Raw genomic sequence first — 18,246 nt, forward strand, 5'->3', positions numbered from 1 at the left:
GTAGCAGTGGTAGGAAAGACCATGGGCAGAGATAATCTGTCCAAGTTATTTAGTGTAAAGGAAGAAAAGGTGTGGGCCAAGTACGGAACCTTTTGGGATCCCAGCCTGGAAAGGGCAGGGGGAGGAGACCGATTCCCTTCAAAACACCTGATAGGAACGGTCAGACAGGTAGGATTCAAAACATGTGAGCGCAGATCCTGAAACACCTATCCCAGCAAGGGATGAGAGAAGAATCTGGTGGTTCACAGTGTTGAATGCTGCGGAGAGGTCAAGTAGTATGACGACAGAGCTGAGTGACTTCACTCTAGCCAAGTGAAGCGCTTTTGTGACTGCGAGGAGGGCAGTCTCAGTGGAGTGGCCAACTTTGATGGGTCCAGGTAATTCTGGAGGAGATAGGGAGCAGGGAGGGAGGGAGAGGAGGGAGGAAAACGTAGAGTTTGCGAGGGTTCGAGGAGGTGGAGTGGATCCTGAAGTGGAAGAAGGCAGATTTAGTGGAGGATAGGGAAGAGGAGAAGGAAATGAGAAGAGAAGGGAAATGGGATAGGTCATCTGGAGATTTTGATTTCTGCCATCTCCTTTCAGTTTGGCTCTGCACGATTGCAGTCGGTCAGTCAGGGACTGGGAGGGGGCAGACGAGCTGGTTTGGTAATAGTGGGACAGAGGGTGTCCAGGGAGGAGGACAGCGCAGAGAGGACAGTAGAGGATTTCTCTTCAAGAGAGAGAAGTGAGACGGATTCAGCAGGAGGAAGAGAAAAGCAAACAGTAGAGGAGAAGGCACTTGAGGAGACGGTGCGAAGGTTGTGTCGAGCTGACACTGATGAGGTGGGAGCAGAGGATTTAGGGGAGGATATGAGCGGGAGGGAGAGGGATAGGAAGAAGTGATCAGGGGTGTGGAGAGGTGTGACCGTGAGATCAGGAGCAGGGCAGCCTCTTGTGAAGACAAGGTCCAGCTGGTTGCCAGCCTTGTGTGTTGGTGGGGACCCCCCGAGAGTAAAGTCAAAGGAGTGGAGGAGGGGGAGGAGACCAGCAGACTGAGTAGAGTTCAACAGAGGATTGAAGTTCCCAAGCAACAGGATGGGAGTGCCATCCTCAGGAAAGGAGCTGAGAAGGGTGTCCAGTTCATCTAGAAATGTATACAGAATGCCTAGTGGATGATAGAGAACAGTCATGTGCAGTTTACAAGGGGAAGAAACAGTAACTAGGGGCATACCATCAGGAGAGGCAAACCAGGCGAATGTTTGGGACTCCCAAAAAAAATTTTGAGAAAAGGGCTCCTGATGGTCGTTCATATTGGCACATTTTGCAATGACGACTATAAACACCCTTAAACCTCCCATAAAAGCACTACACAGTGCACCACCGCCACCCCAAAAAAACCCTAGGTGGGGCCCCTTCTAGCTATTGCATGACAGCTGGACAGCTTACTGTTAGTTAGGACAGTTAGCTAGCTAACTGTAACTGTCATACATACAATGTTAGGTGTAACCGTCAGTGTAATGAAACAAGCACACCATTCTGGTCACCAGAAACGAAAGAAAAAAGAGAAGAGGAAGAAAAAGAGAAGAGGAAGAAAAATGACACCAGGACATTGGTAAGTGGATATAATTACGATAAATAAATACACCATGATTAGATTGATTTTACTTTATGCTGTCTGTGCAGGCAAATGTGCTAACATTAGCTAGGTAGGTAACGTGTCAGTTCATCTCATTAAGCATTACTGTTCTGATGAGTCACAGCTTGTGGCAACAACGCATCTGGTGAGACAAGCTTCTTGAGCCTGAAGCTTATAAAGACTTAACTGAGGTCCACCATGAGCAAAGAGAGGCTCTCAGGGCACGCTCAAATCTCTATGGATCAGGAGGTCAGAAGATCTTTGGACCTGGAAGATCTGATGGTGGCATTTGCTGCAACCAAGGCACGAAGGCAGCGCTTTTAAAAGGTTAGGTCAGGGTTCAGAGCAATCACATTCATGTCTGCTTGTCAGTCATCACTGTGTGCATGTGTGTGTGTGTGGACAGTGTATACAACTCATGTGCAAAGAACACCAGCTATTTCAGAATGTCAGAGTGTGTTACAGAGTTCTAATAAGCGTTATTGTGAGTTGATATTCGATGTTCTGTATTTACATGTTTATCCTGTTTGATGTTACATATTTACATTTTGCTTCACCTTTGTTGTTCAAATACTCAGGTGTGTGTTTTTGCATGGTGTCATTTATTATTTTTTAATCAATGATTATACGTTTGGTCAAGCACATAGAAGGAGGGGGGAGGCTCAATGGGCTTCTTTGCCTGAGTCTAGGATCGCCACTGAGAGTAACAGTGTGAAATTCAAAAGAGGTGGGGGAGATGGAAGGGAGACAGGCGACAAGGAAACTCCACAAGGGGCGATCAGGAAACCAGTTCCTCCACCCCTCCCAGAGGGCCTGGGGGTGTGGGAGAAGGTGAAGGCAGAAGAGGGGGCAGCGAGAGTGGCTGTGTTCCCCGGTGTGACCCACATCTCAGTGAGGGCTAGGCAGTGAAGGGACTGCATGGAAGCCTGAGCAGAGATGAAGTTGGCCTTCTGTACTGCCGACTACCAGTCGCAGAGGCCACCAGAATTGACAATAGTAGTATCAGTAGAACAAGATGGATGAATAAGGTTAGATAGGTTACAACTGCGAGGTTCCATAGGCCATCACCTGCGAAGATTGGGAGGGGAGACTTGGACAGGAATGGGTAGATGGCACATAAGTAGTGTATTGAGGGGGGGGGGGGGTGCAGAACAATAGGTGTTAGTAGCACAAACTCAGGTAGATATACAAATGAGTGAATGAATCAGGAAAACTATACAACAACTAGTGCACGGGCACTGGGAGGAAAACCAACCACAGGGTAGCTAGCGAGCAGACTGAAGTAGTGCCCCTCGTCGTCTTTCCTAAGGGGACTCCCGCAGTTAGACTCTCTTGTCTTAGTCCGACTGAGTCTTTATCCAACGAGACAAGGGGGACGAGACCACTCCAGAAACACAACTAAAGAGTAGCGATGTGTTGTTCATGAACAATTCGTTCATTTTGAACGAATCGTTTGTATGACTCGGGAGTAAGAAGTCATCTGAGTGATTTGTTCATTTTTTTCCCTAGGCCGCGCATACACGCCAAGCAGGCTCACCTTTGTTCACAAAAGGGTCTTTCGCGTCTGTCTCTTCCGTTTACTTGTCACACACCAGCTGCACAGGTTCAGTGTAGGAACGACTGATTCATTCACGACACATACCTACAGGTCTTCGGGTCCTGAGCCTCTTGTTCACTTGTCACATGGTCGCTGCACAGGCTCAGTGTAGGAATGACTGATTCATTCAAGAATCATAACTATAGGTCTTCAGGTCTTTAGTCCATTATTCACGTGGTTACAGCAGTAACATGACCAGCGCTATTATTACTGGTGAGGAGAGCATTAGCTCGTCAACCAGAATATTTCCATAGCTGTTTGCAATGTAGCTATTGAATGGATGTTTAATTTGCCTTTCCATTGGAACGAGCTCATACACTACGGGTCTTCAATGACCAGGTAGGCTAAAGTGAATAGCTATCATAGAATCATATTTTTTTTATTGATAGGTGCAGCGCTCTCATACGGGCAAATTAAGTAATCAGTCATTTCAACTGAGTAACTCAGTAGGCTATGGTCCAAAGGGTTCCTTCAGAGCTTAACAAAAGTGAACCTGTGTACTATACTTTACCTAGTGTAGCAAACCATGTTGCTCTTAGTGTTATCACTCAGATGACAGCTACAGTGCCATACTGGTTCCAATGAACAAAATGAACGACCGATTTGAAAAAAAGATTCGTTCATTTTACTGAATGAGATTCAAAGATCCAAGTCAGAAAAAAGATCCGAACTTCTCATCACTACTGGCTACAGCCCCGCCCCCTCAGGAACCAGAACAAACCAGAAATCGGCCATGGCAAAAAACTAACGAACTGACAAACAAACGCAAATTAGCAACCTACGTAGGTTCCCTTACGTAGGTCCTGCTCTGATGAAGAAGAAACCTGACCTTCAACGATGCACATACTGTCATATATCATTGTAAAATATCATACATGCCTTGTCCCATTAATAAAACTAAAACACTCTGAAAAAATATCTCATGTAGAAAAGCTGAACAATGGTAGCCTAAACCTTGATCTTGGACAACAGAAACCTAAAATGAAAAATATATACTCCCAGCCCTTTATGTTGGACAACAGTGACCTAAAATGAAAAATATACACTCAAGCTGTGTTTTAACTGAACACAACGCGAAATTTACAAGTGACACGAATGCATGAAAAGTCAATGGCAGGAGGGAAATGGGTGGAGTTAATCGCTGCAAAACTGTGAGCGATGCAAAATGGGCGAAATGAGTGTTTGCTTGAGTCAAAAAATGTTCAACTCGAACAAAATTTCGCCTGGCAAAGGCCAATCACCTTCAAGTAGGGCTTGAAGCCATGTCCCATTCCCAGAGAACTCTTCAGTCGTGTGTAATCTGATTGGTGTAATCTAAATGCTTGCTGTGACGTAGCGCGAATTTCGGTTGTCCATTTTTCAAGGCAAGCGATCAAACCCACGCGAGTAAAGCAAAGCAAAATTTCGCTTTGCATTCGGTTAAAATGCCCCCCCCAGCCCTCTAGTTGATCCTGGCAAGTTTGGATTTTGGAGACCAAGACAATCCCTTTCTCTGAAAAAACAGATAGATAGATAGATAGATAGATAGATAGATAGATAGATAGATAGATAGATAGAGAGATAGAGAGATAGACAGGGAGATAGAAGCATGTAATATGTAAGTACTGTTTACTTTAATAAGTTTGTATGAATGTATAGTGTTAGAACTCTATCGCAGCATTGTGTATAATCATGTGTATTATATGAAGATGTGATTTTGTGTTTTCTGCCTCTGTGCTCATTAAGGCCAGGGTAATGTGTCTGCTGCTTTCAGATGCAGTGCAAATGAATCTGCTATTTCAGAACAGATAGCCTGTCACTGAAGGCCTGCTAATTGGCTCCTGCAGAGGCTGCAAGGCGTCTGGAGAATTGAGATCTAACAGTCTGGCTGGCACACATTTTCACCACCATGGTCTCTCTTTCTCTCTCTTTCTTCCCCTCTTTTTCTCTGTTTCCACCTCGCAAAGGAAGATACCCAGCACTTCTCAGATATACATTTTCAGTAGCTCTAGATAAACACAAGAGATGCGTGCATTTGATTGAGATAAATGCTGGTTGCATCTGATAGATGCGGTTATCTCACACCCTGGCATTACTAAAAATCTTGATTCCTAAAAAGAATGTGAATGTAGTCAAAGCTTAAAGCATTTTATTCCACGGAGATCCAACAGAATTTTCTTCTCTGAAATTGAGAGACTCAGAGGGGTAGAACATTACCTCCACTTCCCTCTCTGAAACGGAAGTATAAGTCAGCAAAGCGCCAAGGAACCCACAAAGCCTCCTGTTTACTGATTCTTTTCTTACATAACACCTTCCTCAGCCGATCTAGTCAGTGAAGGGCTTTCATCATGTTCCCCTGACGTGCTACGCTGTTCTTTATGGTTCTCAAGATCAGATGTTCTAAACTTATGTAAGCGCCGACGTGATAGAAAGGTTTTCCTCCCGGGATAACAATTTTGCTTATCTGAAGGATAACAATACTCTGCAGCACACATGAAGACGACAGCGTGTTTTGTCTTGTTGTAAAATGTGTTAATCAGAAATGCTATTTGTATCAGCAGGGTAAAGACAGACCTCACCCAAGCATATCTAGGTTACACCCAAATTAACACAAATCTCACACACAACAGCTGACACCACCTTAATGTGTAGGTTTAGCAGAACATTTGTGAGTGGAGAGCTAATGCTGTAACACCATTGTCCAACACAAGGCCAGCTTAACTAAAGCTTTTAGCCTGTGTTTTTAGTTCGTGCAGAACAAATTATAAATACAACAGAAGCTAAGCGTATAACAAATAAATACACCCATACATGGCTGTCTTATCAGCTTTGCTTCAAATCAGCCATGTATAAGAAAATCAATAAAGATGGAATCAAACATTTTTTTTCTTACTGAAATTAAAAACGGGTCAAGTTACATCAGAAGACAAAGCCACCTTCTATATTTCCCAACATCTGTTCAAACAGACATGTTAAATACATGAGTACACACTCTGGAAGAATGCCAAAGCACAACAGGATTGGTCTGATCCATGACAGGATGTGTGTGTTCTGTAAGTATACCATTTGCTCAGCAGTTTTTCTCATAGTGTTTAACTAACCTAGCAGCTAGTTGGGCCTGTGAGTCTGCGTGTGTGCATACAGAGTAAGAGAGGGAGAGAGAGAGAGAGAGAGAGAGGTAAAGGTATTAACTGGATCCCTGTGGAGTGATTTAGCTGTTCCCTTTATCAGCAGTACAAGAATGTATGTTTTGAGTAACTGTGAAGCAGGAAGCCCCTGTCAGGAACACAATGACATGCAGCATGACATGCCAAAGAATACAGGCCTCTTCTCACTCACTGTTTTACGCATGTCCATGGGCAGACACAATCGAATTCTACTGAAATACATCTACTTGCAGATTTCTCTGAAACTCTTCATGACTTTCCATATTGTCAGCATGATGAGACAGCAAAGAAGAGTTCAGCATTAGCCAAGACCTTCTCTGCTTTACTAGGTGCTAGATAATCTTATACTTCATCAAGTTATTGACTGAGTAACAGAACTGGTAATGAGATACATGCCACAATGCTGCATAGAAAAAAACTGGTTGAAATGTTTTGAAAAGATGTCTTCATCCTCCACCCCATTCTTGCACCTGTTTCTCTATTTGTTGACATTTGTGCAGACATGTGGTTCTTTTTTTTTTTTTTTTCAAAAGTCAAGTCTTAATCTGTGGTTAGGGTTCAGTTCTCCTGCAGTTTTATCTGGTGAATCAGCATTAAATGCACTGTAACATGAAGCTCTGATCTGCACCAGTACAATACAACTCATTTTCAAAGACATGTCTTGTTTTCTAAAAATATTCACCATTTTATAAGTTTTAAAATGGTTTTAAAAGGATGTCATAAAGGAATATATCTTTAAGGTATATCGGTAACAAAGCAGTTTCAGATTGCTCATTAAATACTGTTGTGCCAGCAGAGGTTTTCCACGCTTGAGTGATCTTTGTTTGTATTGTAACAGTTTTTATGGCTGAGGAAAAAGAGCTATGAACATGGCTAAGCCAAGAACATTTCATAACAAACAGTATAAAGATGACTCAGTCACTCAGTGGGAAAGTCCTTGATCTAGACTTTCAATTTTCATTGAGAGAAAAAAATCACAGAGAAAAACAGATGAATCCATCTTAGAAGCTTCTATCATAACATCACTTCCAAAATTGCACTGACCTGTGTGAAAGAAAAGCAGATAGCTCACAATCCTTTGTTGCAATGTTTATTCAATAACCTTTCCTTTATGATATCAAAGGGAAGATTATTGAGGAAAAATGTAGTGTGAGATGGAGCCTTCGGTCTGGGCTCAGCTCTAGACGTGCCTAGCATAATTTACTACTGTTTTAAAGGTTATGCTAAAACACTAAGACTAAGTCACATTCGAATGATAGAATTCTTGTACTGACTATGTTCATTAGTGTCATTGTTTGTGGATGGCTCCTTCATGCTACTGATGTATGCTTTGATTAATTTTGTTTACAGACTGTGGGTGCACAGACATACTGGTGTGTAGACTGTGAGGTATCAGCAGATGTAAGAAGAGGAGGAAAAGGAGGAGGTGAGGTGAAGAAGACTTACTGAATGCGGCCACTGCCAGGATCAGCGTCACCACAATGGACACCCACGATACCCATAATGCCTTCTTGCGGTAGCTCTGGGCCTCATGAGGTTTGAGGCGCATGCTGCTCTCCAGTAACCCTGTCAGTCAGAAGTAACACACACACACACACACACACACAGGGGATTAAAAAACATGCTAAAAACATCTGGGATTGTTAGTGATCAGAATAAACATCGGCACATCTGGGCACAGGGGACAAAAAAAAATATCAGCTTTAATCCTGTTAGTGTGGATCTGTGTGAAGCCACAAAAAGGGATCAGTCTTAGAGTTTTCTGTATGTATACAGCGATGTAAAAAAAAAGGATCAGCCTTAGAGTTTTCTGTATGTATACAGCGATTTAAAAAAAAAAGGATCAGCCATAGTGTTTTCTGTATATATACAGTGATGTAGAAAAAGGATCAGCCTTAGAGTTTTCTGTATGTATACAGTGATGTAGAAAAGGGATCAGCCTTAGAGTTTTCTGTATGTATACAGCGATGTAAAAAAAAGATCAGCCTTAGAGTTTTCTGCATGTATACAGTGATGTAAAAAAAGGATCTGCCTTAGAGTTTTCTGTATATATACAGTGATATAGAAAAAGAATCAGCCTTAGAGTTTTTTGTATGTATACAGTGATGTAAAAAAAGGATCAGCCTTAGAGTTTTCTGTATGTATACAGTGATGTAACAAAAAGGATCAGTCTTAGAGTTTTTTGTATGTACACAGTGATGTAAAAAAGGATCAGCCTTAGAGTTTTTTGTATGTGTGCAGTGATGTAAAACAAAGTAACTATTGCAAAGGTATGGGCAAATGATCAGCAAAATACTATTCAGCTTTTCCAACCTTTCAGGTACTGTCAATAGCATTGAAAATAGAGCATGTTCTGATATTAGCAAGTGACACAGGGCCAAAACCCTCCACTCCATTAAACCTAAGAGTTTACTTCTTAGAAACCCAAACAGTGTCTCATATTCTGCTTATCTGAGAATGATGAAAGGCTTTCCAACTGGTGCACACACATTAACCAGTCAGTCGGATATGCCCGTATACAACAATTCAGAACTGATATAAACATAATTCTCTCTCTCTCTCTCTCTCTCTCTCTCTCTCTCTCACACACACACACACACACACACACACACACACAAACGACAAATAAACGAACCTAAAACTGATATTAATTGTTAGTATAGATGTCTTATCCACATTGTATATGTTCTCATACCTCGGTCCTCGACATTGTCGGCTATTTTCATGCTTTGGTCCATGTTGAAAGTAGCCCCGGAACTTGGTGTTTTGGGTTGGGGCTGATCTGCAGACTCGCACTCTCCGTTTAGAGACGTGGGATCCACAATTGTTGGATCGGGAACTGGACTAGTTTGAGGAACCGATGAGTCGGTCATTGTACCTCAGATACGGTTCAGGCTTGGCATTAAAAGAATTCCACACCGGAGTGAGAAGAGCAAATACTCAGACCGCGCGTGCAGCCAGCTTTGAGGAAATACACTCTCTGCACGATGCATGCGTGCGTCGATCTCTGGGCTCTTATGAGTGTGATTTCAGCGCATCACTAAACCGTTGTCCCCGACACACACTCGCTAACTATGGCCAAAGACTACAGCACACAGGCTCTAATTAAAACCTCGGTTTTGTTGACGAGACCTGTGTCCTAAGTGGAATGGAGTAGATCCTAGTAGACGCAAAGTCGGTGAAAAGTGGCAAGACCTCTGGCGACATCGAGTCTTCCCGGTGCGACACCTCCAAGACGCAATCTGTTTCGAGTTTGCGTTTAGGATAACTGTTAAAGTTAAAGTTTATACATCCAGTGCATGCCTGCCATAGTGTACTGCTTCGCCTAGAGTGTTCTAGGAAGACTGAGAAACATTAGTTACTGTGAAGTAAAGGACTTGATACACTTGATACATCATGATGGTAATATCATGGTAATATATACACAATATTGTTGGATGCCTAGCTGTACTCTTCACTTAAAAAAAAAAGATAACAAATAAATCGCGGTACACACACCATAGTGCAAAAGATGCTACGGGATTCTGTGCAGGCTCTCACTCCGAGACCTCGACAACATTGAAGTAATGTGGTTGGTTTTGTTTTACACTGCATAAAATCATTTAAGCCAGTCAACTGAAATGTGCCCTTACTATCTAATCCCGGTGTCGACCGCAACATTGTTCCAACTTTTAACTCGGTATTTTCGGTCTACCTATTGCTCAAGTAACAACACATTAGATTATATATTTACACATATAAATATATGAAACCAATACATTCAGGGGGTCATTTACTCCTACAGGGCAGTTTGGCACCATCGTGTGGATGAAAAGCTATACTGCATTCTTCCAAATGTGCAGTATAAACTGTACATTCAAGGGAAACAACACGTCCGGGGGAAAAAATTCACGCTCTCTTTATGTCTTTACACATATATTTTAAACTGTTTAAACTGTTTGAATTCATATGTTTCTTTTGGATCCTGAATCCATTAAAACTGTTATGTTAAGAAATTTGTGTGGGTCTTCACAGGCCACTGTAACACCTATCTCTAGACAACAAAAACACTATTCCAGTATTTCACGATCGAACAAGGTTATAGTCACTTTTGTGTAAAACTGTGCAGCGAAATTTGCGTCCTGTCACATTGTCAGTAAGTGTACTAATAGCTGTGTTGGTTCCTACTGTTGGCTTGTTATCACGGTACAAATGATTGTACACATGGTGTCAACTGCTTGTTCATAAAGACATCTTTACCACACTACATTCACCCTCCATGGAAAATATAGTACCGCTACACCGGGCGCGCATGCAGTCCTGCTGGTACCTAAGACAGCTGATAAGTCGAAAGTAAATACACGGTCAAAATGGCAAATTCTGCACAGCCATAGATTGCTATTTATATATCTGTCAATCAGCCTTATCCCGTTTCTTAGTAATAGTCCTATTAGCACGACCATATCCAGTTTAATCTGACAAAACGGGGATCATACATGATATGTAATCATAGCTGTAAAGAGCCACGTGCGATCATTTTAGTGTACTTTTGATAAAGTACACTAAACTGAAATACAACGGCTGAATTATATCAACAAAATGAGCACGATGATTTTACATGGTGGAGGGAAAGTTCTTAAAATAAAAGATATTTAGTCTTATCACGTATTTAAGATTGTATTAAGTTAAATTCGCCACTAAACCGAGAGAGATTTTAGCTGCTCGGTCAGCGACGTTGGTAATTTGACTGTCTGTGAAAATCGCTGTCATTTTATCTGCCTATTTTGCATGAATGGAACTTTTCAGGACTACAACACTCTTGTCACATCACATCTGAAAATCTAAAGCTCTTTACTAGGAAATGTGATCATCTCCCAAAAAACGACAAAAGGGTAAACGAACAGTCTAGAATTTACGATTCAGAAAAGACTTGTTCGTCAATTGAACGTCCACAACGCTGGGTGGCACTATTTCAGGGTGATCAGTGGTTCAAATAATTATATTCTCAACGAAGGAAGAAAGAGAACGTCCGGACGAACATGGCGACGGTTCGCCGGGGCTCCGCGAAATGGCTTTTCACCCGGGAACAAATAGAAAATTCACCGTCCCGTCGCTGTGGGATCGAGCCAGACCGGGAATTGTCGTACCGACAGCAGGCAGCCAACCTCATCCAAGATATGGGCCAAAGACTTAACGTGTATCCTTTCTAAATTGCAAAAATACGTAATGGTGATTTCTGCCTAACTTGCTAGCATAGCTAGCAAATGTAACATGCAATGCTCGTGGCGAAGACCAGTTAGTTTCGAAATTGTAGGTGATGTGGCAGTCAGAATGTAGTCGAATATAGGTGAATATTAGTTGGATGATTGGATTTTAATGTGCATAATACACCATACTTCAGGGGGAAATCGTGGCTAGAACTCAGAATAAAACGACTATTTTGTCACATCTAGATGTTAAGCATCGACGACGTGGTTTCAAGCTAACTGCCCGAGCTAGCTAGTCGTTCTTACCCAATGTCCCTAAATAGACGTGTTGTGTGTAAACCCAAGGTTATCTGTTTGATATTTAATTTAAAGAGATGTTTACGTCTTTATGGAAATACTAGGTACCTTAGTTTGCATGTACTAAAATAGGATTGAAGAAATTAGGGGCCAGGTGAGTCGGCTACCCTATGCTAACCGCAATAGTGCAGTGCGTTAGCCAGGGGAGAAGAGATAACGTTAATTAACTTAAGACATAAAGTTAATTAACGTGTGAAATGATGTACCGTCGTATGCGTCCACCATTCAAGCTATAGTAATCTGCTGTTCATATGTTATAATTTCTTTAGATATTGTATGCTGTAAAGGCCTTGTGGGAGTTGGTCTCCCTTTCCTTAACTAGTGTCTGCAGTTCTCAACTTACAATTAACACTGCGATCGTCTACATGCACAGGTTTTACATGCTCAACTCCTTCACTAAGTTCCACAGGAATGTAAGTATTACATATGACTGCCCCGAGCAGTCATATTATTTTGAATTAGTGTACTTAAATGATGCAACAGCGTCAATCTCTTTGGACATGTGAAACAACAAATGATGTAATGTCAGCGTCCTGCACTGCAGAGACTGTTTGGTTAGATCATGATGCAGTGTATTTTGCAATTCTGCCGAAGCAAGCTGCAGCATGTGTATCTTATGCTTGCTGTCGTCGTGCTTTAGAAGTTTTCTCCCTCTCCTGTTGTAGATTATCTCTCCAGCTGCTTTGTTCCTGGCTGCTAAAGTTGAGGAGCAGCCCAGAAAGCTTGAACATGTCATTAAAGTGGCACATGCTTGTCTTAACCCACAAGACCCTCCTTTAGATCCCAAGAGCAATGTAAGTGTATTGACCATTGGAAAATGTAGGGGGGTTTTTTTCCCTTTTTAGTCAGCATGCTGTATCTCCTGTATTGATGGTGACTCTCTTTGAGAAATGACTTAGCAGATGTTTCTTTCAACTGTGTTGAGATATTGTACACAAGATCATGAGATTTTGTTCCAGGTTACAATAAGTGACATAAATAACACTTTGTCGCATTGGCATGTTGTTTAGGCTGGTTGGAGAAGTTGTAATTGCATTACATTGTGTGTGTGGTTATTGTTGAACTTCAGACGTACCTCCAGCAAGCTCAGGAGCTGGTTCTTCTAGAAACAATAATACTACAGACATTGGGTAAGTTGAAAAGCAGAACTATGTTGAAACTGTCTGTCTGTCTGTCTGTGTGTGTGTGTGTGGTGTTGTGACTGTGGAGGATGCAGATATGGAATCTTTGGTATTGGAGTGGCTGTGATTTTGCTTGGTTTTTATTTCATTTGACACTTCATGGTTATTGCACACGCTGATGGAAGTGCTCTGAGAATCTGTAGCAATTTCCCAAATGTGGTACCTTTCAGATTGGACACCACAACAGATATTTCCCCATTGCACACTCATACTTCTGTGCCTCATGACAGTTTCAATGTCACAGTGGTTTTCTGCCGTATATTTCTAAAGGAAATTGTGGACTGTAGTTTATGTTCTTGTGTTTGGCCAGCATGTGAGAGCATCAGGTGTGATCAGTCAACCTAAAGCCCAACTGACTGAAATGTTAAGCATCTCTTCAGCAAAGAGACAGTTCATAAAGTTTTGGAACTTGGTTAATCAGTTCATTTTGTCTTCAACACAACCGTGCTCATTTTTAATTAGCAGGATATTTGTGATATGTTTGCTTAGAAATCTGTCTGGAATTTGGGGAAGTTCATTGACTAAATTTGATTTTGTGTTTGTCCTATTTTAATATTTGGTTTCATTTCAGGCTTTGAGATTACTGTTGATCATCCTCACACTGATGTGGTGAGATGTTCCCAGCTAGTGAGAGGTAGCTATCTCCTCCTGTATTGTCTGTCTTATCAGTCCGCTCACAAACCCTCTGCTTCAATGCCCTGTTTTTTTGTTTGTTTGTTTGTTTTTGCCCACAAAGAAAAAAGCAGTGTTTTATAGTCATGTAAGTGAAGCAGGTTTTAAAGTATGTGTGGCATGTAGAACAGTTCCTGATAGACTATTTCATGGAAAATTAACCTCTCTCTCTCTCTCTCTCTCTCTCTCTCTCTCTCACGCTCTCTCACGCTCTCTCTCTCTCTCTCTCACGCTCTCTCTTGCTCTCTCTTCGCTCCACAGCAAGCAAGGACTTGGCACAGACTTCGTATTTCATGGCTACCAACAGGTTGTTATCCTGACCCTCTTTGTTGCACTGCAATAGCACCCTATAGCTTCCTGTTTTACAGGGTTCCCCGTCCGCTGTCCAACGCCCTCTATGTGCCTGGGCGCTGGGCGTCGCCATGCAGGTGACCCTGTGCCCGGTGCGCTGCGGTGTACTGTAGGAGTGGCACGGTTGGCACGGACAGGCGGAAAGCAGCGGTGCTGTAGCTCAAGTTTGATTGGTTCAGAGTGCATAGGTCTAATGACACAATTGGTAGCCTGAATATCAGCTAAGCGTTGCAAAGATAAACTTAGAGATTGTCCCGGTAAGTGGAAACTTTTTTTTTTTTTTTTTAATATAGCAGGCAGCTTAGAAAGATGTAGCTAACTGAATGGTCTTTGTTATCCATCTTTTCTTAATAAATTAAGATTTGTGTGGGATGATTTATGTGACCACATTCCTATAGTAACAACACAGATTGTTTTCTGTGAGCAGTAACTCAAAGAATAAACAATGTAGCTATCCATAGTTATTTCTAAAACATTTCATTGTTCTTTTGGGTAGAAGACACAGGCTATTTATTTATTTATTTTTTGTTTGTTTTCCAAACCTGCTTGTGTTTTGTGGCCATCCTCAGTAATAATGGTTTAAGTCCTGCAGGTTTTTCGCTGTTGATTCTCTCGCACCACTGGATGATGAGATTAACTCCACACTGTGCAATAACTGTGTGCAGTGTCTGGATTCAAAAGATTAATAATATTTAAAACAGTGTTTGGTTTTTTAAGCTTGGTTACACTTGCTACAGTCTCCTTTTACAAGATGAGACACACTGAATAGAATTTTCAACTCTACCAAGAAACAAATGTTAATGTGCATGTGAGAGTGACTGGTTTTAATAGGCAAGACTTCTGCCCTGTGTGGCTACGTTTTCAGGACTGTACAAATATCAGTCTAATGAAATGGAAAGGTAAAAAGGATACTCAGTTACAGACAAGTCCTGATATGTGTTTTGCAAAACGTTACATGGTACTTGGACAGGACTGAAGCATAATTTACATCTGTTGGCAGCACCTACTAGACTGAATGGACTTTGTTAATCACATTAATGTTGCATGGAAATCTAGAATGGAGCACTGTTTGACATATCTTATCACTAATCAATTTGGATGAAATTAATTTAAGTCTGAGATGTGTGTAATTAAGTCTCACTCTCTTCTCTCTCTCTCTCTCTCTCTCTCTACCTCTCTCTCTCTCTCTCTGTCTCTTTATCTTTGTCTCTCTGTCTGTCTATGGCTCTTTTTTTGTGGAACATTCACCTGTAGCCTGCACCTGACCACATTCTGCCTGCAGCATAAGCCCACTGTCGTAGCGTGTGTGTGTATCCACCTGGCCTGTAAATGGTCCAACTGGGAGATTCCCATCTCTTCTGACGGGAAACACTGGTGGGAGTATGTGGACAGCACCGTGACCCTGCAACTATTGGACCGTAAGTCAAGTCCCTAAACCAGAAGACCTGACCTTCCTTAGTGTGTCCTTAAACCTTTATATCGTCAATCCCGAGGCAAAGACCCCGAACTCAGACCTAAAGCCACAAAGATTATACCCTGCCTTCCCTTAGCTCTTAACGGCGCTAGGGTTGCACTTCTGACTGAGTGCTGTTTCATAAAATTGTGATTTTTTGCTGAATTTCATAAAATGATGAATTAGCTGCCATCATTGATGCGCCGTCGAACAGTGCTTTCCAGCGGTGTGATGAATCGCTTTCCACTGACTGGGTTGTATTCATGCCAACCAGCATCTGACATTTCCACTGACTGGTCAGGAACAATCACATGACTTCACACTGTCTTGTGTGAATCACTGGCTTTCCCGCCACTGCCTAGCCAGCAGCCCAAAGCTGAATGGCCTGTTTGTCTTTTCTAAATATAGTATAGTATTTGTCACAGTCTGTGGGAACTGAAAAAAAAACTATAATGGGAGGGAAAGGACTTTAGTACCTAAAGTGATGCAGTCCCTCATTGCCTCCTCCATGCAGCATTAAAATGATATGTACAAATCTGTCTCTGGCCAGTTTTATTTTATGAAGTAGTGTTTTTTAAATATAGGGGCATGTAAATTTGGGTTATGTCTGTAGTCATGAGGTCCAGTTTTGTTATTTGTTGTTGTTTTATTAATAATATCAACACTGCAGTGACAAAGAAATGTATGGGCAACCAGGGCAAATGTGAAAACACATTTGACTAGTCATTTTAACACACTAGGCTGTTCTGTTTTCTTTGAGACAGCTGAATATGAGTGGATAATACATTTTCTTTGAATTACAATGAATGTGCACAATTACAATCACCGGCAGAATAATAGCTTTATATTTTTTCTGATTCTCCCGCAGGTTTGAAATAAAGCATAACCAGAGCCTGATCCGTAACTCACTTGAATCAGATCATGATGGCGAACGCTTAATAGCTCGTTTCTCTCTCTCTCTGCAGAGCTGACTCATGAGTTCCTGCAGATTCTCGAGAAGACGCCAAGCAGGTTAAAAAGAATCAGGAACTGGCGGGTATGCTCACCTCGATATGTGTAATGAAAATGTTTTATTTTACTGTATCAGGCCTGACACAGTTGGTGCCAAAAGGGTTTGGACAATTTCAGTGTTCACCTGTTTTTTTGTCCCCCTCTTGGTCTTTCATTGACAGGCGTGTCAAGCCGCTAAAAAGTCCAAGACAGAGAACCAATCAGTGGACACACCGTTCCAGGCACCCTCCCTGTTACAGGAAGGCTCATTGGTTGAGAGCATTTCTGGGGGCCCATACTCTGAATCATCCTCTTCCTCCTCCTCCTTCCCCCTGGACCTGCCCACTCAAACAGGCGGGGCCATGGCCCTGAACGGCATCCCTAACTTGCAGATCTCCACCTACCCTTTCCCTACTACCAGCCAATCGGACACCTATGCAGTCAGCCAGGATGGGCTGGGCTCTATGCACGGCTCCCTGGGTAAAGCGAGCTCAGGCATTGGCCAACCGGCGGTTTTGGCTCCTCAGAAGCTGACTCTGGATAAATACAGAGAGAAACACGCGGCAGAGCTGGCACTTCAGAGACGCAGGCAGGGAGAGGCTGATTACACGCAGCCTCAGTCACACGGCCAGTCTGATCAGCACAGGAGACATGTGACTGAGGCGTCTTCTTCCTCCTCCTCATCCTCGTCCTCGTCCTCAATGAGGATGAAGTACTCTGGGTCATCTCAGGAGCGGGCGGTGAAGAGTGGCTCTCTGAAGCGTCGGCACGCTGAGAATGGCAGCGTGGCTCCAGAGGAGCTGAAGATGAAAATCAAAGTGTCGTCGGAACGCCATGGCGACGGGAAAAACCGCCACGGAAGCCCGCGTTCCAGCAGAGACAAACACAGAGAGCACTCTGGCCAGCGTTCGTCTAAACACATCCACCACACACACGCTGACGTCAACCTCAGCCACCACTCTGCCAAATCTCACCGCAGCTCTAAAACCCTTAGCCAGTCCACCAATCAGAGCTCAGCTTTACATGCCCAGCCCCCTCTTGGCCATGCCCATGTCCCACCCACGTCACTAGGATATGGTCAGCTGGGCTCAGCAGTGAAAGCAGACAGGAGAGCAGTAGAGAGTCATGGCTCTGAGAGCAGTCACGGCTCCACACTGCCGTTAAATGGCCAACATGTGAACTATGAGGACACACTCAACATGCTTGACTCCCTGTTCAACGCTCAGCAGATGAATTTTTAAAATGAGGAAGAACGTTTGGTGGGGAATATTACCAAGAAAAAAAGGGTTCTTGAGGAAAAGGCCTGAAAGAAAGGAGAAAAAGATTTTAAAATGATTTTATGTGATAATCATTCAGTCCATGGTATTTCATATTCACCTCTGGGTCAATTCATACTAAATTCTTCTTCACAGTAAAAAAAAAAAATATATATATATATATACATACACACACACACACACATAATATAAAAAAAAAACCTAAAAAAAAAATAAAGTGAAGGCTCTATCATATAAATGAACAGTATATCCAGAGTTTGAAGCTTCCGTATAGATAGACCTTTATCTGTAATGCTGTATTCCCTCACATTTCCTCAGCCTCTAGGGCAAAAGACAGATGAAGACATGTCACAGGTCATGCAGATATGAAATGGGTTTTATATTTGTCTCTATTCTTATGTTTGAGTTTGATTTTACAAAT

The 18,246-nt window shown here is 42.4% G+C and overlaps 2 protein-coding genes across 2 annotated transcripts in view; one reads left to right on the top strand and one right to left on the bottom strand.

Annotated features, from left to right (window-relative positions):
* Positions 1-9,270, bottom strand: part of tmem163b (transmembrane protein 163b) — a 29,958-nt gene extending 20,688 nt beyond the window's left edge. Inside the window, exons 1-2 of the mRNA XM_030772771.1 lie at positions 9,054-9,270; positions 7,805-7,924 (exon numbers count right to left, since the gene is read on the bottom strand). Of these exons, the coding sequence (XP_030628631.1) occupies positions 7,805-7,924; positions 9,054-9,231 (298 nt within the window). The 5' untranslated portion in view covers positions 9,232-9,270. The remainder of the gene's footprint in view (positions 1-7,804; positions 7,925-9,053) is intronic.
* Positions 9,271-11,376: 2,106 nt separating this feature from the next.
* Positions 11,377-17,939, top strand: ccnt2b (cyclin T2b). The gene is made up of 9 exons (XM_030772522.1): positions 11,377-11,534; positions 12,233-12,314; positions 12,567-12,695; positions 12,971-13,031; positions 13,654-13,716; positions 14,016-14,061; positions 15,360-15,523; positions 16,524-16,594; positions 16,731-17,939. Exons 1-9 carry the CDS (start codon positions 11,377-11,379, stop codon positions 17,787-17,789), a joined length of 1,833 nt encoding a protein of 610 aa, XP_030628382.1. The 3' UTR covers positions 17,790-17,939.
* Positions 17,940-18,246: the final 307 nt, after the last annotated feature.

Source organism: Chanos chanos, chromosome 4 (assembly GCF_902362185.1).
Source record: "Chanos chanos chromosome 4, fChaCha1.1, whole genome shotgun sequence".
Taxonomy (NCBI): domain Eukaryota; kingdom Metazoa; phylum Chordata; class Actinopteri; order Gonorynchiformes; family Chanidae; genus Chanos; species Chanos chanos.